The following is a 27,905-nucleotide window of genomic DNA, read 5'->3' as shown; positions in this document are numbered from 1 at the left end:
GCCCAACTAAACACATCCTCTGCGTCAAGAAGGAAGGGGGGATATGATCATCATCATTCTTTATGTAGATGATATGCTACTCATTGGACCAAATGAGAGAAAACTTGCAGATTTCAAGGCTGAATTGCAATCTACTTTTGTTATATATGGGGTTGCTTCACTGTTTGTGGTGATTCAGTTTACCCAAAAGCAACATGGTATTGTTATGTCTTAGTTACAGTATGTTTAGAAGTTGATAGTAAGACTTAGCATGCAAGGTTGTAAGCCTATGAGCACACCTATGGAAAAAAAATTCAATCCATGATGGTAGTAATCTATTTGATGTTGCTATTTACAGCTAGGTTGTTGACTGCCTCATCTATTTGCAAGGAACATAGCCATATGGTTTGCTATTTCCCAAGGGGGGAAACTTGCAAATGCACGCTTACAGTGATTAAGCTTGGGCTGGTGATCACGATACAAGGTGGTCTTACATTGTTTCTTTCTAGGCTAGTCCTGCATTTCTTGGCTAAGCAAGAAGCAGCCTATTGTGGCTACCTATCTTGTGAAGCCTGGTAATAGGGCAGCTTTTAGAGCAATAGTCAAATGTGTTTAGTTAAGCTGTGTATTTGCTAATCTTCATGTTCATTTGGGGGGATCCACTTCTATTCTTTCTAATGGTTAGAGTGCTATTGTAGTTGCATGGAATTGAGTGTTTCATGCACGAAACACATTGAGATAAATTATTTCTATGTCAAGATAGATCACTTGTAAGGGAGATAAGCGTGATCTACATTTCCACAGAGGAGAATGTTGCAGATATTTTTATCAAGGCACTATCATGTGAAAAGTACTAGATTTTGGTTATTGATTCACTCCTTATACATCATCGCATTAGCATTGGGGGGAGGGGGGTGTGTTAGAATTGGTCAATTATGGGCAATGTTCAATGTTTTGGTGTATAATGTGGACACAACTTAGTTAATAAGTTGTCTCACTACTTATTAACTAGAGTTAGTTTAGTGGTCAAGGGTGAATTGCAAGCTGTTTTCTTGTCCAATCAAGGGGCAAATCAGATTGAAGGCTTGTTGGTTGCTATGGACAACAAGATATATTGAGGATTGAAGGAAGTCAGACTGGATCACAGTGTACTTCAAGCTTTAGCAATACAAGTCAAAGAAATACTGCAAGGGGTGCCAAATTTTGGGGCCACACATGTGTCCATTGTCCTAGATTGATTGGTAACATTTGCATTTCAGTGTATGTGAATTTTATGCTTGGTGTATTTAGTGTTCAATAAGGTCATTACCATGGTTTCTCCCAAAAATTGCCTAGTTCTACCACGTCTTAGTATGTGTGCTAGCAATCACTTAAAGGAATTGCAAGAATATAATTTCTCAGCTTATGGTCTCTCCATTAATTCACTCAAGGTGTGAATAAGATACTTTGAGCTCTTTAACTTGTATGGTGCTTTACATGCATCAGAATGATTTGTGCAGGGTAGCATTCTACAAGAAATATGTGTAAAAAAGACTTGCACATTGCCATGGAAAGAAAAACATACAAAATGGCACTCTGAAACAACACCTTGGATTTTTGATGTGGCATACAAAGGTTATGAATTCATATGAAAGATCAACACATGAATTCATATGACAAAGATCAACACTGTAACACCCTGTCTTTTTTCCTAGTATTGAGCAAGACTCCATACTTCTTCGTAGAGAAAAGAACCTTATGAGCGAAGTTGGGCAACATATTAAGCAACATGTTAGAAGGCAAAGATAGTTTTGCAATTGTGGGTTTTGTATGTTGTTGGACATAGTTATGCAAGTTGTATGATGATATTAAAAATTGCATACTAATTTCCTATCAGCTTTTATAATTCGGCAGATACACTCCAATTTCACCACCAGATTCAAAAGGCTATTTTGATCTCATGGTCAAGGTAATGCATGGCTGTGGGAAACATTAATAAGGTGGAATATCTTGGTGCACTTGTCTCATAACAATGATAACTGATGCATCTGTTTTGAGCTGAATTTAAGAGTTGAAAAACTTTCCTTTTGTTTCTTTCTTCTCTTTCTATTTTTTTTGGGGGGTGGAGGAGGGCTATTGAAGTTACATGTTTCTGTTTCTTACTGAGTTCATTCCTGATAGTTGTAGAGAGATTAAAGTTAAGTTAACACTGCTAATGGCTGACTTGTAAATTGTAATGATGATGGAAGTATTCATTTTCTCCCTGTGAAAAATCGTCTTAGTATTCTTAGGAAGAAGTAAACAGTACAGTTAGAAGCAGTAAAGAACTAGAAAACTCAGCCTGGCAGCATTTCTTGAATGATCATCATGGAGGCATTATCTCAATAAATCCCTTTAATGATCTACAACAATTGGACGAGATGCTCAGATGGCAAGGAAGTTCTAGTGTGTTTTGTGGCATGCTGTGATGTACCATAGCCATATTTGGTGTGTTGTATTCACTAGGGACATGTGCTGATGATTAATCAGTCAATGAAAATGGGCAGTTCAAATATGTGGAGAGCCAGTAGTAGGCAGTGCAAGAGTCCACTGTGGTTTGCAGATTGGTTAGTGCAATGCAAGGAAAAGTGGTGTATCTACTATCATTTCATCAGAACCAAGTGCAGGACCAACATTTTTGAGTGGTATGGCCTGAATTGGTGCCTAAAAAGAGGCTTGGAATGTGCACATCCAAATTTGTTGATCCCTTAGGACATCTCCAAAGGACCAGAAAAGTGATTAGCGGGAGAGTGCCTTGTGTGTGCAAGCCAAGTTCCAACAGTGAAATTGCCATGAGCTATCAATTAAAAGTGACAAAGCACAAACTGATAATAGAACACAGTTATGGTTAGCGTAACTTGGAGAGAATGAGCACAATGAACAATGGAATGAATGAATTTGAATAGAATACAATGCTCATGCAGCAAACACATTGTGTAGAGAATGAATTCTAACCCCCAAAGTCCCATGTCTTGGGGACTGGGGCAAAGAGTATGAGCTGGAGAGTGTATTGTAAACTGATGGATCCCACAATGCAGCTGGCAGCCTCTGAGGATGTATGGCAGCAGCAAACACAGCAATGGATGTTGGATCGGTGAGACAGATAGGTGAAGAATGCTGGAAATATGCAAACGCAGGCAACAATGATGACGGTGGACCTTGCAGGCAGCAAGACGCAGATTTGGAAATGTTGTGGCAGCCAGGGCAGAGCAGACAGCAGCTGTCTGGGGGTCATGAACAGCTGGGCCACAGTAGGGATAGGCTGTACAGTGGCACAGGAGGGTAGAAAATTGTAAATGCAGGCTGTTCTAGCCTTGAACAGCCAGCAGTTAGACAGCTCCAGTGCAAGCTTGGAAGCAGGTGCGAGGTGATGGACAGCAATGGTGGGTAGCTCGAGTTGAGATCTCCATGGACGAGGTGTGGACCACAAAGCTCTAGCACTTGCAAGCTGCAAAAACGAGATTGGACTAAATGGAGGGAGGGTAGCCTATCTATTTATGGAAAGTTTGGGGCCTTTCAAATTAGGGTTTGCATGTCGGACACAGAAAATCTTTGGGAGAGTGTTTCTTTTTAATAAGATGTTTTTTAATTCACTAGTTAATTTGAATTTTGGGGCTATTTTAACAAAGTTAATGCATTTTTAGTTCAACACCCCCTCTTTGGCCCACAATTGATTCAAGGAGGGACTACAAACAAGTCCAAGCCCTTTTCTTTGCTTTTACCCCAACATATTCCATCTCAAAGCAACCAGGGCATTGGGCAAAGTTGGCTACCCAGCGACCTACCAAGACTACAAAGGCAATGGTAATCTTACCAAGTGAGCCTAGAGCACCGAACAAATGATGCACTTTGGCTGCCCAATGGCCTACTAAGTTGTGCAAAGGCCGATGGAAACACAATGGACTATCTTTTTTTTTTGGGAGGGTTTTCGTTTTGTTTGTGAAGATTTAGCATTGGTTGAGTGTTTTCAATGTATGTTCGGTCTATTGAGTATCCATGCCTTGAAGGGAGAAGGATAAGGGATGGTCAGCCCCAATACCTTTTCAAAACAAACAATCTATCCCTACCACTACTAGATGTTTATGATGTGGAATGTGGGGAGTATATGGTAGAGACAAAAAAGATACATGGAAGCAAGCTAAGCAAGCTAAGCAAGGAATGCAAGCAAGGGAGATTGTAGATTGCCATGGGAGATGCCACAAATATGGTGGATCCAGAGTTGACCACTCCAAAGACTAGTTGCCGGGCCAGTCAGCCATGCCTTGCCATGACTTGTGTTTTGGTGGCTGATTCTTGCCATGAGCTGCTAGACAGGCCCACTAACACTGTGTTCCAGTGAGGCAACCTACCCAGGAGCTGATTCAGGCCTGCATTTTGCAAGAATACAGGCTGCCTTGTGGTCATTTCTCCCAGCCTGCTGCCTGTGTGGAGGACATTGCCATTACTTGAGGATATCAGTGTTCAGGTGCCGGTGGGCCAGCCAGCCATGACCCGCTATGATCTGTGTTTTGGATGCTGATTGTCACCATGTGCTGTTAGACAGGCCATCCCTGCTGTAGCACTGTTCCAGCCAAGTGACCTATACCAAGAGCTGATTTAGACCTGCATTTTGCAAGAATATAGGTCCCAGCTGTTATTTGGAGGACTAACATCATCAGGACTATCATTATAACTGTGTTTTCACTGCTGGTACCTGCGTTTGTCAGAGACTTTTGAGAACTGCACAATGTGTCCCTTCACCTCAGCTTGGTGTATTGGTGCTGCTGTGTTCAGGGATCCATCTTGAGTATGACACACTCCAACACCATTCTCAGTCACTTGTACCTGGATTCTTGAGACGGAGGTTTGAGGCTCCATGATTGTATCATTCATATTCTCATTCACTGATTCTTATTCAATGTTCTACAAATCGTGTGCTACATATTGTCATACATTTTTCGTTTCTTTGTGTTTGCTATACTATTTCTTTGTACGGTATTAGAGCAGTTATATGGTTTGCTTGTGCTTACTTTACATGGTATTAGAGTAGAGGTGCTCTTAGAGCTAAAGATCCTCACTCTTCATGAAGAATAAAACTTGGCATTCGAGTTTGCGGGAATATCTCTTGAGATGTCTTCCACATCTTCACCTAAGCTATCTACCTTAGAGTGTATGACATCGACTGCAAGGGATTGGTATCCTTTATTTGCTCCCAGGGTGGAAGGGGTAGAGCTTCCTTCAAAGGAAAGCCTTTTACCATGCAAAATGTATCTTCTTATGGAAGAGGAATATATGTTTGTCCAAAGGCAGAGATTAGAGAGCTTGACATAGGTCAAGCCCCTAGGCTCATCATCTTGAAGGGGATGCAATGGTAGTGGAGAAGGAGAAGAGGAAGATGCGGGAGAGAAGAGCACACACAATGTAGGTGCTGTCAAGAATGATATGACAGTCTTATTGCACTATCTCATATATATGAATAAAGAATATGGGCGGTTAGTGTACATAGGCAGGCCCAAGGGCCTTTTACCCCAACAACCTCCTACTAAAAGGCCAATGGGCCAGGGAGTGAAAAAACAAAGCAAAAAGGAAAAGAGACAAGGTGAGGAATCATGACATCTCACCCAACGCCCAATCAGAAAGCGAGCTGTGCAATAAGCGGGAACCTCTGTGAAAGAAGAGTCAAGTATCCCCGAGTCCATGACATCCAAAAGATTAGCGATCCTGCAACTCCATCCAGCAGAGTAATCCAAGAATGCTTCTCATGAAGCAAGCACAACTTATGAGTGCAAGGCTGTAATGCATAAGTATCAAAGTAGTGCATAGCATCAGCGTGGTGCATAGGAGACAACTGAGAGCATATAGATTCTCCAAAGTCAATCATAGAAGAAGGGCCAGCATCCCGGACACATGTCAGACGGGGTCTCAAGATAATATGCGGGCTCAGCGAAGCGGAAGACTTACATACGGCTGTAGCATCAATCATAAAGCGCACTGAACACGCATCAAGAGGCTTGAGAGATGTCTGTGTCTCATAAAAGATAGCATGACGGCTGCTTATAACCTGTTGGGCATCCTAATCCCATAACTTGTAAGCTTGAAAGTCACCATCTCCATAACCAAGGAGAATACATCTGTGTGATATAGGCATATCTGGCATATTTACAAATGCCTGGCAGCCAAACATCCTCAATAAATCATAGGAGGGTCTCATGCCACTCCATGCCTCGTGTGGTGTAATACCATCCAAAGTCAGACACTGCATTCTATTAAGCAAGTGGATTGCCGTCATAAGGGCCTTTGCCCAAAAGCCATAAGATAACCTAGCTGTGGTAAGCATAGAAGCAACCTTTGCCTGTAGAGTCAGGCACATACCGTGGGTATAGGAAATCAATTCCAGACTGTTGACAATAGGATTGAAAGCTGGGAGAGATAGCATGACTCTCATAATCCATCTGCAAGCACCTAGGCTTGCAACCAGCAGAATCCATAAACCTGTCAAGCATAATTGCGGCATCCTTAATCGGTACCAAGGAAAAAACCCAAACACGGTGGGTAGCATGATCCACGAAGGTCATAAAGTACGATGCTCCACCAAGTAACTGGGAAGGCATAGGTCCATATACTGCACAATGGATAGGATCTAGAGGATCATGTCTCTCACGATCGCCATGAGCCAAAGGGGCTTTGTAAGGACCATAAGTACAATCAGGGCAAGCATCAAGATTTGCATGTGATAAAGGAGGCAGCATGGAGTCTGAACAAGACAAGATCTCCATCTCTCTATGGTGCATATGGCCTAGGCGATAATGCCATAACAATGCATGTGGTATCTGGATAACTGCAACCATAGAATCTCTTACATGAGAGACATGCACTGGGTAATGAGAACCAACTCTAGAACCTCTGGCCAAAACCAAGTAATCACGACAGATCTTCCATAACCTATCCTGAAGAGAAACAGAGTAACCTACATCATACAACTGATTGACAGAAATCAAGCTCCTACTGAGCATAGAAACATGTAATACATCATGGAGCACAAGAGAAGCCCCATCAAGCAAAGCTAGGTGTATGTCCCTTGTATCAACAATAGCATAAGTTTGCTCAAGGCCCGAATCAATACATCTGCCAACCTCCCTGTAAGAAGAGAACCATGCTCTATGAGGAGTAATATGACAAGAGGTCGAAGAATCCAATAGCCAATCAAAGACATAGGCTTGATCATTGAGCAAGTAAGCTATAGGGAAACTAGATGACAGGAGGACATGCTCAACTACATCATCATGGGTAACTGCATGTACCTCACCACTAGAAAGAGTGGTAACACCTGCTGCATTGCTGACTCTTTGCTCATGTTGAGTCAGTCTCAGTCTCTGCTGCTCTCTAATCAGTCTAAAACATTTTCTTTTAACATGCCCAAGCTTTCCACAATGGAAGCATCAACATCTGTAACTAAAGAACCTGTAGAAGACGACAAGGAATCCAAGTTATCATGAATAGGGCTATCCATAGCATCCACGGAGCTCAAGGAGTTGAGGGCTGTCCCAACGGAGGGAACGTGCTCATGAAGACAATCATCTGCAAGTACATCGGTGGTAGAAGTATGCTGCAAAGGCTCATGAAACCTCAACGGACGAGAGGACATAAAGGCATCAACCAAGGATGCAAAAGCTCCCACATGAAGAAGAGTCGTAGCCAATTGCATGACATAACCAACCACAGTACGGTAAAGCATAAGACATCTGTCACAAGAGCATACGGTATTCAGCCATGAAATCAGCCCATAACCATACTCATATGTATAGCTATGTAGTACATTATGCCACCCAGGAACATCCAAGTTAAGTAAAGACCAACAAGTGGCAAAGCATCCTGCAAGAGTCAAGCTCCAGGAGAAGCCCAAACATCTGTACAACAACATCCAAATAAGTGGCTCTGTAAGGTATACAATAGTAGACCATGTGCATAGATGGGTAAGCATACATAGCATCTGCTCTCTAACATGGACGGGCAACAGTACCCTAACTAGCATGGAAGCTAGACAACAGAGAAGCAAGAAAGCCATAACTGCAGCCCAAGCACTGTAAAGTTTACTAATTGACCAAAATAACCTGCAATAAATCCAAGCATCAATGAGGATACAAAGCTCAATAAAACTCTTCCAAGACAATGAAGCAACTCTACTCAATACATGTCTGTAGCAACCAAATATCGAGGGATCCATAACATCGGAGCATAAGGCCAAGTAGCATCCAAGGTTGTAACGGAAAAGCCAAATCAATGTCCAACTGCTCCACAAAAGTCCTCAAATACAAGTCTTGTCAAGCCCAAACATCTGCCATACTGTAGCCGAACCCAAAAGCATTCACATCAGACGTCAATCCCATAATGGGTAGCACGGGGCATAAACCTTGTCAAGTGAAATGCTAGCTGCAAAGAAAATGACAGTGAACCAAGAATTGAGCTCTACTCTTTGCTCAAGAAGCATCCAAGAGAATAAACATCAAAGTGGCATCATCCAAATACATCAACATATCATCCTGAGTAGTCGGGAGCACCCGTAGACTATAGGCATAACCAAACTGAAGGTAAAATAACCTGTCAACCAAGGTAGCATAAATCCCAACCAACAACGAAGTGTCCGCATCCAAATCAAGACTCAATAGCTCTCAAATAGCATATCCAGGCATAAACCATGATGACCAAGCATCAATACATCAAACAAGATATCCAAATGTCAACAAAGAGCATTATGCATAAGCTGTCCTTGATAAAACCTTGCTGCCCAAACAATGTACAGCAGTAAATCCCTACATAAATCGAGCTATGGAAGCTCAAACCAAGTCCCAAAGCATCTCAAAACATTGGGCAAACATCCCCAAAGCATATGGGCATTAATTACCAAGCCTTAGGAGCATCACATAAGCTAAGAGCATGACATTTTCTTGCTGTAAATCAACCCAGATCTGTTGCAGAACATTCTGTGATCAGAATTTGGTAGATCTAACATCGCCATTGCGTCCAGAGCGTGCCAAAATTCCAAGTTAGACTCTTACCTTGCCTAAATCAGGTTCCGGATGCCTGAGATATGAGAAAAAATGGGATTTTTGAGTCATATTTTGAAACAAGCGCAAGAACAGGTGAGCTGCTACTATGGGGCCTGCTGGTTATCATGAGGATAAGGGGGCAAATGGGGACATACAAGGTGCCCAATGAACAAGGAACACCTGTAAAGAGTCTATGAGGGCCCGGGAGAGGGAGGAGATAAAATCTTACCTCAGGGTGAAGAAGCCATGGCTGGCATTGAAGCTCCAAGCTCTAGGTCTTCAATCCGGGTTGAAGTAATGCTGGGCCAAGCTCCACGATCAAGCTCTGATCCAAAGCTCTGATACCAGTTGAAGGGGATGCAATGGCAGTGGAGAAGGAGAAGGGGAAGATGCGGGAGAGAAGAGCACACACAATGTAGGTGTTGTCAAGAATGATATGATAGCCTTATTGCACTATCTCATATTTATGAATAAAGAATATGGGCGGTCAGTGTATATGGCTAGGCCCAAGGGCCTTTTACCCTTACACATCCACCTCTCATGTTAGATTTGACTTATCATTCCATTTACCTAGTGTATGACGCGGAGGGAGATGCTCATCAGCGAGATAGATCTATGTTGTTTTGGAACCAACTTCCTCAATCTAAAGAGGACACACCAATTTGGCTACTATGAGCTAATCTGTTGTCATCCTTTCCATCAAATTATCAAATTCATACTAGTATGTGAATGCAAGAAGAGGTGATTATAGAAGCAGAAGGTTAGGTAATACCTCTATGCCACATGCTCATTCCAATGATTTTACTTATGGTGCTTCATCATCACTTAATCAAGATCAACATTCATAAGTTCAATTCCCATCCGTTCTACAATTCCCATCCATTTTCCATTTCTATCCCTACCCATCCTGTCCATCCCACCCATTTCAATTTCATCTTCTTTTGCTACATACACTAACCTATCTACTTTGCAATATGCCACATTAGGGGATACCATTCCATTAGGCATGTATGCCATAGATCTAAATCTTGGCCCACAATTGGCTGGTGGCGGTGTGGTGGTAGGAGTGGAACTCCTATACCAAACACTGATTGGGACCTACACGCAAGGGTATTCAACTTGTGTGCATGAAGCACCTTCCGTTCCTTCCATCTCTCAAGTGGCCACACAATTTGCTAACATGTCAATGTGTATTGGATCATCTTACATATTTTCAGCACATGAGTCTAACGTTGATTAGGCACCCTTCTTTGGGGTAAACACCTAGAGTCACCATGTAATACAGATCAATCCCATATGCCACACCTAGTGAACCATGAATCTATTTCATGCCACCCACCTATTTGATACGTCAGCTAACCTTCCATTCACTTGCTATGTTAAGCATGCCTTCATTGACAAGACTAATTTTTGTAGGCCATCTCATTGGCTCCTTGTTGATGCCCTTTGGTCCATGTTTTGGGCTCATTAGTGTGTTTAAACTATCACTTATGATAGTTACCCCTAGCCATCTAGGACTCAAGTGTTATTGGGGTTAGGGTTTCTTATGATGGTTAAGTCATTCAAGGTTTAGATTCTTCTATAAAGGACACTTTGTGCAACCCTAGCATATGAAGTGTGGCATTGTTCATTGTGGTCTTCCAAGCATTGCATTTTCATTTATTTATTAGTACATTGGCTTTTATTTGTCACTGAGTATTATTGTGCATTGATTATTTACTTTTCCCTTTTCCTTTCATTAACCTTGAGAAATCCTTCAATCGTGCTCAAAGAAAAACATCTGTTTATAAAGTATACAACTATGCAAGAAAAAATAGAAGTAATGAAGCAAACTAGATCCTTGCAAGGAATTAAGATATGAAAGGCAGATGAGCTCACACCCACCTAGCTCAAAAATAGGAAACATGAATTGGCTAAAGTAAGCGAAGCTCGAAGAAACAAACAATGGGCGGTCTATAGATGTAGTAGAGTAGTTATGCAGAGTTTTGGACATCCAAAGCAGAAAGGAAGTGGCCATTTGAAAATGTTTAGGTGGACCTTTCGACATATTATACCCCTATCTTATAATGTCTTGTGGGATCTCCTCTTTTAATCTGTTGCCATCCTCTCCTTTATCGATGAGTTCCTAGATGGGAGTGGTTTAATCTCTAATTGATGATTTGAGTGTTCATTGTGGCTAAGAGATCTTGGAGTTGGGATTTGTAGTTTGACATATAAGCACCTCAATGGTTAGGCTCTAGATAGTTGAATGTCTCTCCTTCGATCCTTTTGTGAGATCAAATTTTTGTTATATACTCTTTGCATTTCTTTATTTTAGTATGTGTGTGGTGTCCCTTTTAGGCTTCTAGGTATATTCAATGTTTCTTCCTTGCGTCTCTTTCCATGGTTACCACTAGTGTAGAGTCTTTCTACTATTCCATCTTTGAATTTTTGTTAGATCTTTCACTTGAGTGTGATCTATAGGTTGATCTTAGTGCTTACTTTCATTTTTTCTTTTAATTTTGAGTTGATTATGACTTTTGGGAACTTAAAGTGGAATGTGAGAATGATGATTGATGTACTTGATTTTGTCCTTTCAGTTAGTTTTGGCCTCCATAGGATCTTAGTATAACTTTTCTTTTTTTCTTTCTTTTTCTAACTCTCTCTCATCTATCATGCACAATTACTTCACACTTGGGCCAATTGTGGTATTAGAGTGGCTTCCACCATAGCCATCACCTGCCACCACCTCCAACACAACCATTGCCATTGAGTGCCACTCTGGTGCGCAGATCGGATGCTGTACGCTCGCGTAGTGAATGCCGGAAGGTCCCCAAGAACAATAGAACTCTACTTTTTGCAAAAAATTCAATGTAAAAAGCATGAACGACATGAACAAGAGACCAATTGGGTGCAATCTCCCCCCATGCCTTGTGTGAGCGCTCCACAAAGCATGTATTTTTATGTATTAATCATCTTCAAGCTCAAATAATAGCCTAAATTACAAAATAGCAAGCTTTTAGCTTTTGAGTTCGCTTTAGCATAAAATAGGAATAAAGCTAATGGACGATGCCTAAAGAGTCTGGCATGCCCAATACAATGTCCAAGTACAAATAACATAATTGTGCGTCCATGCTTATACAAAATAATAATAAATATCCAACGCCTCAATAAGTAGGCGTGGTAAAATATAAGCGCCATGTCTAAGGTATGCGCCCAGCAAAATATAATCAATAAATCGAATACTCGCTATCCTCCAATGCTTTCCTCCGCCATTGCTGCTATCTCTATACATCAACTGAAGCATTCACAATCGTTAGTAAAATAATACAATTAAACCGACAAAAGTGAATACCTAGCAGTCTTTAGCTACATAAATAAATCCATTGGTTAGAAATCAATCTTAACCTTAATTTATTACGAGTGCGCACTCTAAACTCATAACCGTTTATTAATTTAATATGCATTTTGTGGAATCACTCGCTATGGAATCACCCATATACACACTAAATTAATGAAACGCTCGAAAAGAACAGGCGTCCCCATCAACTTCTCGCACAAAGAATTCGCTTTGTGTATGAGCCCCGGTCATCAAAGTTTACGGAATCCACCGTAAAACCTCATGGAATCCACCGTGGCACGGAATCCACCGTGAAATATGCCTCCTGGCATCATACCCCCGGGGCGGGATAGCAATTGACCTCAATTGCTATTAGCTCAGTGTGGAGCTAATAGAGTGGGGAAAGCATTTAAGTCTCTAGCGTGCATCCATTGTGCTTCCTCTATAGGATGGTTCTTAAATTTAACTAGATATCTAGAATATCTTCGGCCAGTTCTAGTGGTCAGAAAGTCAGTATCTATGATAGCTTCAGGTTCAAGTATTTTAGTCTCTTTCTCTAACAAAGGTAGGTTTTCATAAACAGGGTGTACAGGTAATTGGCCTCTAAAGGGTCTTAATAAACTAATGTGAAATGTGTTGTGAATTTTCCAGTGAGGTGGTAATTCTAACTTGAATGCATTGTCATTAATTTTATGAATGATCCTAAATGATCCATAGAATCTAGGGGCTAATTTCACAACTGGGTGTCTATCTACACTTTGTAGTCTATGTTTTTCTATTCTCAACCAAACATAGTCATCAACTTTGAAATTCATTGCTTGTCTTTTTTTATTGGCTTGTTTGGTATATGATTGCTGGGCTTTGGCAATCATGTCTTTAACCTCATAAAAAATAGTATTATGCATACTAGCAATATCATTAGCACTTTGAATTCTATTTGACAAAGATGCAACAGGTGTAGACAATCTATAACCATAAATCACTTCAAACGGTGCTTTTTTTGTAGATGTGTGTGGTGTATTGTTATATGCAAACTGTAATAAATGTAAATGTGTATCCCATGTCTGAGGTTTAGAAATAGTATAAGCATGTAAAAGATCTAGAATAGTGCTATTAGTGGCTTTTGTTTGTCCATTGGTTTCAGGATGAAATGCAGATGAGAAATCAATCTTTGTGCCTAGGTTAGCAAACAGAGTAATCCAAAAGTTGTTACAAAATCTAGAATCACGATCAGAAATAATAACTTTTGGTAATCCATGGTTAGTGAAAACAGTTTTAAAAAACAATTGTGCTGCTTGTAATGCTGTTAAAGTTTTCTTACATGGAATGAAATATGCTTGTTTACTAAACCTATCTACTACTGTCCAAATCATATCATGGTTAGATTTAGTATTAGGTAAACCAGTAATAAAATCCATAGAAATTTGTTCCCATGGTCTAGATGGAATAGATAAAGGCATAAGTAATCCATACTGTTTACCATGATGTCTCTTAACTCTTTGACAAATCAAACATTCAGAAACAAAGTTAGATACATCAGTGTCCATATGCGGCCAATAAAAATCTTCAGTTAATGTACGTAAAGTAGATATGATACCTCTATGACCTTGATATGGGAGACAATGAATCTCATTCAAAACAAAAGATCTGAATGGAACTGTAACACACAATCTCTTTTCATAAAACATAAATCCATCATTATAAGATAATCAATCAATAGAAATCAAGTTATTTTGAACTAATTTATTCCAATCAGAATGAAAAGTAATATCCTGATGATAAGTATCTTTCATAGCAATCAAAGAATCAAAAGATATAACAGAAATATTATGAATGACAGGTCTTCTACTTAATGCATTAGCCACTACAATTTCTTTACCGGGTTGATATTGAATGATAGGATGAAAACTCTAAATAAAGGATGCCTATTTGATATGCTGGTCAGATATTTGAGGTTGGCTAAGTAAATGTCTAATACTTTGCTGATCGGTCTTAATTATAAATTCTGAATCCATTAAGTAGTGTTTCCACTGTCTTAAGGCTTGTACAACAGCTAATAATTCTATCATATGTGGAATATTTCAGTTTAGAGGGTTTTAGCTTATAACTAGAATAGGCTATGGGATGATTGTCCTGCATAAGTACAGCTCCTATTCCTGATCCACTAGTATCAGTCACTACTAAAAAGAATGGTCTATTAAAATCAGACAACTGTAAAACAGGGGCATGGGTTAATGCATGTTTCAATAAGTCAAAGGATTTCTGTTGATTATCGGACCAATGATAAACAATTCCTTTCTTCAGAAGTTTAGTCAATGGTAAAGCAAGTAATGAAAAATTACGCACAAACTTCCTATAGAAACTAGCAAGACCTAGGAATGATTGTAACTCATGCACACTTTTAGGTACAGGCCAGTTCAATATTGCATCTATTTTCTTAGGGTCAACTTTAATTCCATCAGATAATACAGTATGACCTAAATACTCAATTTTTGTTTTAAAGAATTCACTCTTTTCCGGATTTGCATACAGTTGATTATCTTTTAATAATTGGAAAACCAATGACAAATGCTCATAATGTTCTTTCTCATTTTGACTAAACACCAAAATATCATCAAAGAAGACAATTACACAATACTGATATTTCAAAAATATACGATTCATCATTCTACTAAATGTAGCAGGTGTATTAGTCAATCCGAAAGGCATCACTAAAAATTCATAATGACCAAACTGTGTCCGAAATGCAATCTTGAATATGTCTGACTTATCTAGTCTCACATGATGATAACCAGATTTAAGGTCTATTTTACTAAATATGGCAGAACCTTGCAGTTTATCCATAAGGTCATCGACTCTAGGAATTTGATACCTATTCTTTACAGTGATCTTATTTAAAGCTCGATAGTCAATGTACATACGATATGTATTATTATTCTTCTTGACTAACAGAATAGGTGCACCAAATGGAGAACTACTAGGTCTAATCAATCCTCTATTTAGTAATTCCTCAACTTGACTCTGAATTTCTTTTTGCTCTATTTGGTTATGCCTATATGATGCTTTACAAGGTGTTTGTGTACCAGGAATCAAATCTATCTTATGGTCTTCTGGACGTGAAGAAGGTAAACCAGGTGGTAGATCTTCGGCAAAACAGTCTTTAAAATGTGCAATAAATTCTTTATGCCTAGGGTGCATATGATTTTCTTTAACTTGCAGTTCATTCACCCAAATGAGATAGGATTTACTACTTTTACGTAATGCATGTTTAGCTTGAGTATGCGAAAGCAGTGGAAAAGCATTAGATGCATGCATACCATACAATGTAATATGTTTTCCTTGAAATTGAATATTAATTGAACGTGTGGAATAATCTATATCAGGGTTATGCTGATGACGCTAAGGCATACCTAAAATAACGTCACTCGATTGTAATGGAACAACTAGAAATTTTTTTCTTTCAATGTATTGACCAATTTGAATCTCTAAGTCATGCACTTCCTGTGTACCATTATACCTATGTTAGCAGAGTATTTGTCAGCTCATGTGTGAGTCTGAGCTTGTTCTGGGCTGGGCATTTTTATTAGGTATTTTAGGTTTTTTTCTGGTGTGGCATTTTATGCCAGTGGAGCATTTTATGCACCAGTCGGCCAGCATTAATGCTGTCCGACCAGCATTATTGCTCCCCACTTTTTCAGCCTATTTATACTCAGTGGCTCCTCCTCAGTCAGTCACTTCACTTCACCATCTGCAGACTCTGTGGAGAGAGGAGCCAGAGCTAGTGCCAGTGCCCACGCAACCAGTGACTCACTGTTGTATGCGACTGTCTCGTGTTCAGATGTATGGATTTCATTTCCCGTGCATATATCTGAGTTCTCATCTGTATCGTGTTCTTTTCTTTTCTCTTTTTGTCTTGTGTTTCAGCAGTTTATTTCAGCACATGTTTATGCTTCCACCGCTGCTCCACTTCTGACATGGTATCAGTTTTCAGGATTTGTGTTTCTGCTGTGTTTTCTTGCTGATTTCAGGACTGTTTTGTACCCTTGCTGATTAGACGACTGCTGTCGCAGCCAGGCGACCTGTTTTGGGGCTGTTTTCAGCCTGCGTTTTTTGTAGTTCTGCCATCGCCTGCTGCCTACGCATCCTCTGCTGCTTCCGTTTTTAATCTGCAGCTGCTGGCGACAGTTTTCTACCTGTTTTTTCTCCTGTTTACAGCCTGTGTTTTGCTGATTCAGCGTCTCTCGTGGCTCGATGAGTGTTAATTCAGGCCGTTTTTGCTGTTTTTGGCAGTTTTTGACTGATTTTTTGACTTTCTGCAGCAGATTTTGTCTTCTATTGATCAGATTTTGGGTTCTATTGCATGTGAACTCTCATTTTCTATAGTCTGTGCTTGTGTTTTGGCTGTGTTTCCTCTCTACATTCCATCTCTTTTCTACTTCTTTTCTTATCCTCTCCATATGGCTCCTCCGTGCACTTCCACTGATGATAAGTTACACGGACCTGATTATCTCACATAGAGTGCTGTCATGAAAGCTTGGTTTGTGCAGAAGCGGCTATGGTACATCGTCTGTGGAGCTATTGCTCGACCTCTCCGTCCTTTTCCTCTTCCTGAAGACTTTGATGAGGACAACCATGAGGAAGTGGTGCTCACATGGGACTTGAACGATCCCTGTGCTTACTCGGCGTTGCTTCGGTGTATTTCTAAAGCGGTCTTACCGGCGGTTACCTCCTGTAGGACGTCTCCTGAAGTATGGCAGAAGTTGCAGCAGATGTACGAGGCACCTTCCACCATGCGGGCCGTCACACTTTATGGCCAGCTCCAGCAGATGAAGTTTGAGCCGAAAGATACTATTCAGTCCTTTCTTCTTTGTGTTACGTAGGTACAGGACCAGCTTTGGCACATGCAATCTGCTCTTCTCGAGGTGCATCTTGTCGGGACAGTCCTCTACAAGCTCCCCCTGGAGTTTGATGGAGTGGCCAATGCTTTGCGGGCGCAGACATCATCGACTCCTGTCAGTTTTACACATATGACCTCGATGCTTCTTGAGCATGAGGCATCCTTGAGATTACAGGGGCGGCTTCCGGCACATTATGGAGGTGAGGCTTATGTAGCTTCAGAGAGGGGTAATGGGAAGACGAAGTCGAAGGCCCAGTGTTATCATTGTGGCAAGAAGAAACATTTACGGAAGGATTGCAAGAAGTTAGCGGCTTCCAGGAAGAAGGAGCAGAAGACGAAGCGGGATGCTGACTCTACCGATGAGTCCTCTCCTTCATCAGACTCCGACTCCGATTCTCTGACCAAGGTGAAGTCCAAGGCGCGGAAGGGATCCTCTTCTTTGGATCGCGGGAAGGGCTTGGTGGCCCCTTCCTCGGCTGCTTTCTAGTGGTAGTGATGAGGTCATCTCTCACGACTCTCTTGTGCCAGAGAGGGAGTGTGAGCGGGTGTTCAGATGGGGCAGGATGCCTCATCTATATTTTTATACAGGTGCACAGGTTTTAGAGAGGGACGTCCCTGACGCATCGACTTCAGTCTGGCGGAATCAAATCCTGGAGCTGGGATTGACATCCAGGTTCATGCTGAGCTGGTTATCTGACAGAAAGCGGGAGGCTTTCGTCTGGAGCTCACATGAGGGGACACTTTGGCGGTCTGGCCAAAGGCAGGGACTCCATGGTCACCTATGTTCAGAGGCATTTTTGACAGGCTGGTCTTGTATGCTATTGCGAGACATTGGTGATGGACACAGAGACATGCTATGATTTTCTCTATTTTCAGGTGTTTGGTACGACCGACATCAACATCAGGTTCTCTCCGAGGCACCTTGGTGGTGGCTTGATCACCCACTGCTTGGGTATCCATGGTTCTACTTGGTGGTTCTATGTTGTATAGTTTCTGATTGCTTTTCATTGTACTATTGTATTGTATCAGATCACTCATGATCTGAGAGAGGGTATTAGCAGAGTATTTGTCAGCTCATGTGTGAGTCTGAGCTTGTTCTGGGCTGGGCATTTTTATTAGATATTTTAGGTTTTTTTCTGGTGTGGCATTTTATGCCAGTGGAGTATTTTATGCACCAGTCGGCCAATATTAATGCTGTCCGACCAGCATTATTGCTCCCCACTTTTTCAGCCTATTTATACTCAGTGGCTTCTCCTCAGTCAGTCACTTCACTTCACCATCTGCAGACTCTGTGGAGAGAGGAGCCAGAGCCAGTGCCAGTGCCAGTGCCCACGTAGCCAGTGACTCACTATTGTATGCGACTGTCTCGTGTTCAGATATATGGATTCCATTTCCCGTGCATACATCTGAGTTGTCATCTGTATCGTGTTCTTTTCTTTTCTCTTTTTGTCTTGTGTTTCAGCAGTTTATTTCAGCACATGTTTATGCTTCCACCGCTGCTCCACTTCTGATAACCTAGTGCCTAAAAATGCTGCTTTGATGCGATAATGCGTAGGTACAGTCTGTAATTTCAATTTCTTTACTAGCTTTGCTGAAATAAAATCATAAATACTACCGTCATCATGCAAAATAATCTTTTTCTTTCCATGCACTAAACATTTCATTGTCAATAAAGAATGTGGAGTTGGCATACTTGGTAAAGTATTTGAAGGAGTAGTAATGTCGTCCTCATCTGCCGTGAAATCAGGCATTTCTTCATGTTCGTCTTCTTCCATTGCGCTAAGGTAGTTGATATGGGCAGGTGGCTTCTTTGAATGGCAATTTGCTGCTAGATGTCCAGGCTGGTGGGATTTATAACATACTATAGGCTTGGCTTTGGTTACATTGTTTGCAATGGCGGGAAGTCTAGGGATATTAGGATTTGGGTGTGGAATAGGCTTGGGGTTTTGGTTGGTATTAGATGGTAAAGCAGGTGGTTTTGTCCAATTCTTACGGAAAGATGATGAAGAGAAACGACCTTGATTAAATCTTCTAAAATTTGAGTTGAATTGCTTAGATCCATAGTTACTATTGGCTTGGAATTGCTGTGGACGTCTGTCTCTACCTTGCAGCTTGTCTTCAGTGTCGTGAGCTAAGGAAATTGCGTCTTCAAGAGTAGCAGGCTTGAACATGTTAACTTCAACGTAGTAATGCCCGAGGAGTCCAGACATATACTTGCGCTTGTATGTCGCTTTAGGTACGTCTTCAAGCATGTGTAACTGGAGTAGTGCATTCCAAAAACGCTCTGTGTACTGAGAAATAGGCTCACGATCTTGTTGCTGAAGAAGATCCCATTGCTTTATAGCTTTCTCATGAAATTGGGAAGGAAGGAAATTCTGCATAAACTTTTTCTTGAAATTCTCCTAGGTAGTGGGACAATTTATTCTCTTGCGTACCATAGTCCACCAAAGAGATGCTCTATCCACTAAATGATTAGTGACACATTTGATTTTATCTTTTTCTGCATAGGTTTCCTCATGAAAGTAGTCGTCAAATTGACTAATGAATGCATGAACAGTTTTTTCCTCTCGAGTGCCATTGAAAGTACGGAATTTGAAATTTCTTTTACTTATCTTTGATTCCTTGCGGATGGTTTGAGCTTCGAGAGTCGCGTCAATGGTACGTCGGATAAGATCTTCAGATTGAGGTTCCTCTTTGTCGGTAGTCGATCTTTGTAGATTAGCCAATTGAACTTGTAATGCTTGCCTAGCTCGTCGTTCTTCATCCAATTGCATCATAATTAAGTCTAGCTTTTGCTCCATCGTAGGTTCAGGTAGGTCGCCTTCAGCCATTAAATCATCCATATGTGGTTCCGTCATCCTGGAAAACTCAAAAGACCTTACACTCTCAAAATCAAGTTAGCGGGATGAGCGTAGCTCAAGTTCGGGAATACAAGGCTTATATATTTTTGGGTATGGCTTTTACAATCTTCGTCTTTAGCTATTGCGGGATTTGTAATTTTTGAGAAATCTACGTTTATCCTTCTTCGTATGCTGAAAATGCTTCAGTAAACCTGCGTATGCGTAGAGTATCTTTCAATGAACAACTTTGCAGTTCAGAATTTCTGCGCAGAAACAGCCTTTCTATGAGTTTTGAACAGAAGTCAGTTTTGACTCCAGATGACTTGTTTGACTTGCAGAGTACCATACTTATGTAACTTGCAGAGTTTGTAGACTTGCAGAACTTGATTGCTTTATGTAACTTGCAAAACTTCGACTTGAGAAACTTGTAGAACTTGAACTTTGCAGACTTGCAAGATTGAGAAGCTTAAGTGACTTGAAATTTCGGAGGTCTCCTGAGGTACCACGCGATGCAATTTTGAAGCTTTAAGCTTCTTTTAAGTTTCTAAGCTTTAATTTTTAAAGCTTGAAGATATGGAGTTTGTGACTTATCTCTGGTTCTTGATGACTTGAAGAAGAAGAGATAGGAGTGGTCCTCTGCCTCTGCCAGCTGATCCTTCGCAGTCTGATGATGGAAACAGAGGTTCTTGATCGCCAGGAATCCGCTTGTATCGACCGTTCGCGACGAGATTGACCGTAGAGCCCGATCGTTCCAGGAGCTCTGCCTTCGCACAAGATGGATAGCGATTGGAAGCTCTTGATCTCAGCTTCGCTCTGATACCACTGGTGCGCAGATCGGATGCTGTACGCTCGCGTAGTGAATGCCGAAAGGTCCCCAAGAACAATAGAACTCTACTTTTTGCACAAAATTCAATGTAAAAAGCATGAACGACATGAACAAGAGACCAATTGGGTGCAATCTCCCCCCATGCCTTGTGTGAGCGCTCCACAAAGCATGTGTTTTTATGTATTAATTATCTTCAAGCTCAAATAATAGCCCAAATTATAAAATAGCAAGCTTTTAGCTTTTGAGTTTGCTTTAGCATAAAATAGGAATAAAGCTAATGGACGATGTCCAAAGAGTCTGGCATGCCCAATACAATGTCCAAGTACAAATAACATAATCGTGCGCCCATGCGTATACAAAATAATAATAAATATCCAATGCCTCAATAAATAGGCGTGGTGAAATATAAGCGCCATGCCTAAGGTATGCGCCCATCAAAATATAATCAATAAATCGAATACTCGCTATTCTCCAATGCTTTCCTCCGCCACTGTTGCTATCTCTATACATCAACTGAAGCATTCACAATCGTTAGTAAAATAATACAATTAAACCGACAAAAGTGAATACCTAGCAGTCTTCAGCTACATAAATAAATCAACTGGTTAGAAATCAATCCTAACCTTAATTTATTACGAGTGCGCACTCTAAACTCATAAACGTTTATTAATTTAATATGCATTTTGCGGAATCATCCGCTATGGAATCACCCATGTACACACTAAATTAATGAAACGCCCGAAAAGGACAGGCGTCCCCATCAACTTCTCGCACAAAGAATCCACTTTGTGTATGAGCCCCGGTCATCAAAGTTTACGGAATCCACTGTAAAAGCCTCACGGAATCCACCGTGAAATATGCCTCCTGGCATCACACTCTTCAGCCAATTACTACATGAAGCCATTGCCATTGCACTGGATTTTGTTGCTTGAGTAGTGGCTATCGACGGTTGGACGTCACCATGCTGCCATTGTATCCACCATTCGATCTTTCTTTATGTGGATGCCATTGACATAGGGATTCAACCATCCTTGGAGCTCTTGGTCTTTATGGGAAACTGAGTCACCTATACTTTCAATTAGCTTGTATCTTGTGTTGTAGGAAGAACAAAGCTATCTCAATTGCAATGTTGGCATGGTAACAAAACAGGCCTTTTCCACCCATCAGCATGGAAAGGGCACGCCTCAACCAAGAAACAAGCATGTTGATCCAAAACCAACAAACACTCATGCTGGTCACGCATATAGTTTTGCACATTCTACCTTGAAGAGTTTGTCCTTCCATGTTGGCCCATCCTCTTTCAACACCTAGAAAGGTACATCTTCCAAGCCATAGAGGTGCAATTATTGTTGAAAGGTGGGGCACAACATCATTGGATATTGGAAGTGCATTGCCTTAGAGAAGATGGAAGAGTTCATTGTTGTTGTCGCCAATGAGGCTTTCAACCTTGCAGAGCACAATGAGTATACTTTTTTCATCTTGTATCGATATAATCCTTCTAATAATGATCAATATTTCTCCATCTCTTATGATGTTTTTACTTGGTATTTCAATAGTGGTGCTTCTAAGAATCTATGCACATCATCTCGTATTTGAGAATCATTGTCTTTCGTTTCCCATGTACCCAAGGAAGGCACAGTTATGTGTGCCAACAATGCTCTTATGTAGGTGAGGGCATTGGTCATGTGCAGATTACTATTGTGTTTGGCACTTCCATGACTTTGTAGGATGTCCTGTATGTGCTAAGCATTACAAAGAGCCCTCTTTCCATTTCAACCATTGCCACTTTTGGCTTTTGAGTTATCTTTGATGGTCCTTGGTGTGCAGTTTATGATGATTAGGTATCTTCTTCCATTGTAGCAATTGGCACTTTTACTTAAGGACCTTAGTGTCTTGATTCTTATGATCAACAACATGCTAAGATCAATAGCCTTATTGTCCCGATTCTTATGATCAATAGCATACTAAAATCTGTATTGATCGTGCTCTTTCAGTGAGTAATTCTCTTATGACATGTTCCTTCAATGCCACATATTTCAAATATGCTAATTTTTATTTCGTATTTTGATAATCTACTTATAATTGGGATCAATGCTGTCCAAATTGCAGCATTACAACATTATTTACAGCAGCCACTTGCTGTCATTGCGTTTGTTATACTTTGTCCTCCTTTGGCTCTCCAATTTGTCACCATTGAGGGGGTCATCCATACATCAGCTACTCATTATTCAGCTTCTTATTCGAGCAAGATCATTTACAGACCTTGAATCATTAACAAGCAGTAAAGAGTGCTTTCACATGTTTCAAAGACCCTAAGGTTTTAAGCCTTTTTTTCAAATCTGTTTCTTCTTGGATCTTGTAGGCAAATGTAGTACTCCTTTGTCTCTAGCTTTAGTTGACATATTTGACATATGTGCTCTTTTGGTGGTATGGATGTGTATTTGCTAGTCTCAATCTCTAACTGGTGTGGAGGCATACACAACTGACCAATAGTACATCTAATCCCATGTAAGATGTCTATTTGTAGAAAGCCATCATTTGTAGTGTGGAGAAGATGCGCTTTGTAGAAAGCCATCTTTGTCCCTAACTCTTGTGCTGGTGCCGACCATGTCCTCCTCACATCTAGGTGGGTGAGATCCATCTTGATGACATTGCCAATCTCTGAGTGGCTCAAGGTAAGCAATGGTGCATCAAGGGAGTATTGGAAGGGGGGTAGTCTATTCATGCTAAAGCAATGTAATTCAAACCAAGTTGACATTTGTGCATACCAACATGAAGAGTCACCCTCCTTGGCAAGTTGTTGAGAGGACTCAAGGGCTAGTTGTGCCTATCTACGTCTCGGAAGATCCCATAGGCTGTGTATATATACGATCAATCGGTTAAGGGACTCTACTACAACTAGTATGCTTGCTAGCTCAGCTTTGATGATCTCATGCGGTATCGAGGCCTTGCGTTTGATAATCATGGAAATCATGCATACACTTGGCCTCTCCATTGATCTCCATCCATCATATGTGCGATTTGATCAGCTTCGATGATTCAAACTGGGGCCCAATAGCTTTATTCCATAAAGCAATGTTTATGTGACCAATGTATGAAAGAGTCATATCTTGGTGCGAGGCTCTTGAAATTGCACCTACGAACTCGTATTCTCCAAGTGATCTAGTGCTGTATATGCTCTGGTTAGGCTAGTATTTGCTGCCTCCCTCATAGAGAAAGTGGGACCTATCAATAGCACTCCCAAGTTTGTATATGAATCTACATACTCCGACTCCTCCTATCCAAATGTAAACTTAGGTGCTGATCTCCTAACCCACTGTGGTGTGGCGTTAAACACCATCACCTTGGTTTTACCAATGTTCACTGAGAGCCCACTATCTAATGCATAAGAGTGTAGTGCATTGAGGTGTCTTTGTAGTCCTTGTGGAGAATCAACTATCAGTACAATTTGATGTGCATATAGGAGGAGAGGTATCAAAGTGCCAACTAGTGGAGCTGTTCTATCACCTCCTTGGGATATGTAGTCAGCAATCCCATCAATGTATAGGCCAAATAGTATTGTAGAGAGAGGGCATCCTTGCTTCACCGCAATGGTGGAGTGAACTGAAGTTGAAAGGCCCTTCGATGTTTGTGCTCTACCAACAACCCTATCATATAGTGCCAAAATCCCCCAACTAAGCTCTTTAGGCACTCCCATAGCGTGTAGTCTGTGTATCAATTTGTCTCTCGGCACTATGCCAAAGGCTTTGCGGGAATCCACAAAACAACAATAGATTTGTTGGCCATCAGCCATGCCCTCCTCAATGATTGCTCTGAGTGTGAGGATGTGATCCAATGAAGAGTAGCCTCTGTTAAAGCCACCTTAGAGAGAGCGGTTGATGCTGGGAGATAGGGCAAGGGAATGTTGGGTTGGGCTTGGCCAACGTTAATGGGTAGGTGCTCACTTGGGTGGCGAGTTACCCATTCAACTTTATTGTGCCAAGGTGGCACGTGGTCAGTTGTGCATGCAGAGTCAGAGACTCACAAATGATGAGGTTTTCATGGTCAGACTTATGCAAACATGCACCTGCCATATGCTAGCTAGTCTGTCATCCTCACGTTTCTTTGATCACCTCTAGGTTCTTGTGGTATGGGGCACTAGGTCAGGGACACATTTTGAGATTAGCTTGTGGCTCGATATTGGGAAATACTAGATGTATTAAAATCCGTCAGGGTGCAGAGGTAATTCAGGTTTTTACCCTCTTATGATTTCTGTTCCATGTGTGTGATGTGGCTGTTTTGCATGCTTAGGATTTCGCTAGAATCGGATCCCTGGACAGTTGTGTTTTTGTGTGAGCAAGATGGGTTTTATTTGCCTGCAGCTCAAACTGTTCTGAAGCCTGTATTATGAGTCAAAATAGGATCTTGTCTTACTATCTCTTCAACAGTCCTTGATCGTGTATATCTTTGTCCAAAGTCAGCTAGAGCTGTTTTTCCATTGCTTTTCAGTATAAAATGTCTCCCATTGAGATGTTTGTCCAAATATTACAGCATTTTTGGATGAAACAAGCATTCCACAGATAAATCAGATGCTGCATCTGTGAAGCAGGCTGACAAACTGCTTATTTTGTGCCCTTAATCTCTTTTTATGTTTTTGATCCAACAATCACTTCTTGGTAAAGGGCACTCTTTTATTGCTGTTTTAGTTTTTAAATATTACCTGAATGTGTCTTGCAGATCTACCCTGAAGGTAAAATGAGTCGCCACATCGGAACTCTCAAGCCCGGTGACACTTTGGAGGTTAAAGGGTATTATCTCAAGTTATTGTCATGTTGCACAATTTCACTGTGAAATGCTGGGTTGTAGATGATTTGTCAATTACAGTTTGTTGCATTGATTTACCTTCTTGGAAATTGAAGGATTTGTTTTAGGGATCTAGCACCTGCTGATGCCATTAAATTCTTGAAAATGTTCAAAAATCATATGAATTATCGTGTGCTTGCTGACATTTGAAGCGTATATTGCAGACCTATTGCTAAGCTTCCCTATAAGTCCAATATGAAGAAGAATATTGGTATGGTGAGTGACTTTGATCCGTGAGTTTATGATTCGACCTCAGTTCTGTATCGTAATGTTTTTTTTGGGGGGGCATTATATTGTATAGATATTTAGCAGCTACCATGAGCCTGAGCATAAGGGGAGTTTATACTTTGGGTTGTTTTTGTCGTTTGCAGGTTGCTGGGGGAACTGGCATAACACCAATGCTGCAAATTATTGATGCAATACTGACTAATAAGGACGATAATACAAAAGTAAATAGTTCCAACTTTGTTCTTGAACAATGTCAAGTTCAAGAAATTGAAGTGAATATTTTAAGAGATTGCACTCCTGAATTTGTGTGCAGGTTGCGTTGATATATGGAAATATCTCTCCTGATGATATCCTTTTGAAAGAAAAACTCGATGCCTTGGCTGAGCAGCACCCAAATTTCAAGGTTTGTTTCATGTATTTTGAGCTCAGATTTCATGATCTAGTTGAGCTAGAATAAACTTGTATCCAGTTTCTGCTCTTAAATGTCCAAGCGATGTTAAAGCTAAAAGGAAATTCACAGCTGCCTTCAGATTTACAAGGCAATTATGGCTATCGGTATATTGGGTTGAGGCTGCTATGACATCCATATATGTGTTGAATCGAACCCCCACCACTATAGGTGGAGCCTTGTAGTGCAGTGCACAGAACAGCGTGGCATGTCTTGTGACGATGGTAGAGACCCATCCCGTGGGTGCATATGGAAACAAAAACGTACCTGATGCCAATTGTTGTAATGTCCCTCAAGCCTCACCGCTCAATACTTGATTGAAGAAATACCAATCACACGCAACCCACCCTCTGTCTCACTCTCTGTTGAAAGATATAGGAGGGCAACCCGTTCCTGAAACCCATTAAGCGGTCCATGGGTCTTGGCGGTTGAGCGTGAGCTCCCTCTACATTTTGGTTTCGCCGTGACCAACGGATTCAAGCCTTGAGCACTTGCGTGCTTTGATGCACCGTGCCAACAAGCACCAGTCCCACAAACCCAACAGAAATCAGAGGGTCCCTGTTATGTGATGTTCCTGGACGTGTCATCAGAAGATGAGTCTTCAAGCCACGAGGTAACTGATCTTGAAACCAAACCCAAAATGGCTCTAATCCCATTCCAACATCTCAAGGAGCAAATTAAGTCTCCACCAAAAGAAGAAGTTGGGTCTAGTGGGACATCAGAAGAGGATATCACTCCCTTGAAGGAGTCGTAACCCCCTGGTATGCAGACATTGCCAATCTGCTGCAGGCAGTCAAATGGGATGAGAGAACAGTCACTCGCCCCATAACTTGCATAACGTGAGTGAATATTGATGGAAACCCAGATCTCACACATGGTTTAGGAATTGACAAGGGAATGGTTCAAAGGGAGTATGCTAGGATATACAGTTGATGGTGCATTAGTACGTCCAACTCGTCTAGCATAGGTGCAAGGAGGACATATTGCAGATATATATTGTATCTACAAACACGTGTGCCTTTTTTTTTGGGTGAGACCAATGCTCATGAGAGAATGTAGAAAATGCTCAAGGACACATTTGTCCAACAATCAGAGGCTCTCATGGGGGCGGGTTGAGGGAGCTATTTGTGAAGAAAATACCGTAAGACAAATACAAATAACACCGTATAACAAAGCACAGACTGATAGAAGAACACAATTAGGGTTAGGCTAATTGAGAGACAATGAACACCGAGACTGAATGAAGTGATATGACTATTGAATATTCAATGCTCATACAACAAACACACTATACAGTGAATGCATACTGAATCTTGAATTCCTGTATCTCAAGGATCAGGGCAGGGGTCATGTAAGCAAGCGCAGAGAAGAACGTGAGAATGACAATACTTTGAACTTAACCAACTTAATCAATTTATCACCATGAAAATTGTGGGGAAGAGAGAGAGAGAGAGAGAGAGAGAGAGAGAGAGAGAGAGAGAG

The 27,905-nt window shown here is 41.1% G+C and overlaps 1 protein-coding gene across 2 annotated transcripts in view; it reads left to right on the top strand.

The window, feature by feature from the left end:
• Window positions 1-27,905, top strand: part of LOC148017352 (FAD/NAD(P)-binding oxidoreductase) — a 141,165-nt gene that overhangs the window by 57,670 nt on the left and 55,590 nt on the right. For both annotated transcript variants that reach the window (XM_087662541.1, XM_087662540.1), the window contains exons 6-10: window positions 1,873-1,927; window positions 25,622-25,692; window positions 25,912-25,963; window positions 26,119-26,196; window positions 26,289-26,378. In XM_087662541.1, the coding sequence (XP_087518667.1) occupies window positions 1,873-1,927; window positions 25,622-25,692; window positions 25,912-25,963; window positions 26,119-26,196; window positions 26,289-26,378 (346 nt within the window). The remainder of the gene's footprint in view (window positions 1-1,872; window positions 1,928-25,621; window positions 25,693-25,911; window positions 25,964-26,118; window positions 26,197-26,288; window positions 26,379-27,905) is intronic.

The sequence above is a fragment of the Lygodium microphyllum genome, chromosome 22, assembly GCF_053477565.2.
Source record: "Lygodium microphyllum isolate KBCC chromosome 22, Lygodium_microphyllum_v1.1.10, whole genome shotgun sequence".
Classification (NCBI taxonomy): Eukaryota; Viridiplantae; Streptophyta; class Polypodiopsida; order Schizaeales; family Lygodiaceae; genus Lygodium; species Lygodium microphyllum.
This window is presented reverse-complemented; position numbering and strand designations above follow the sequence as displayed.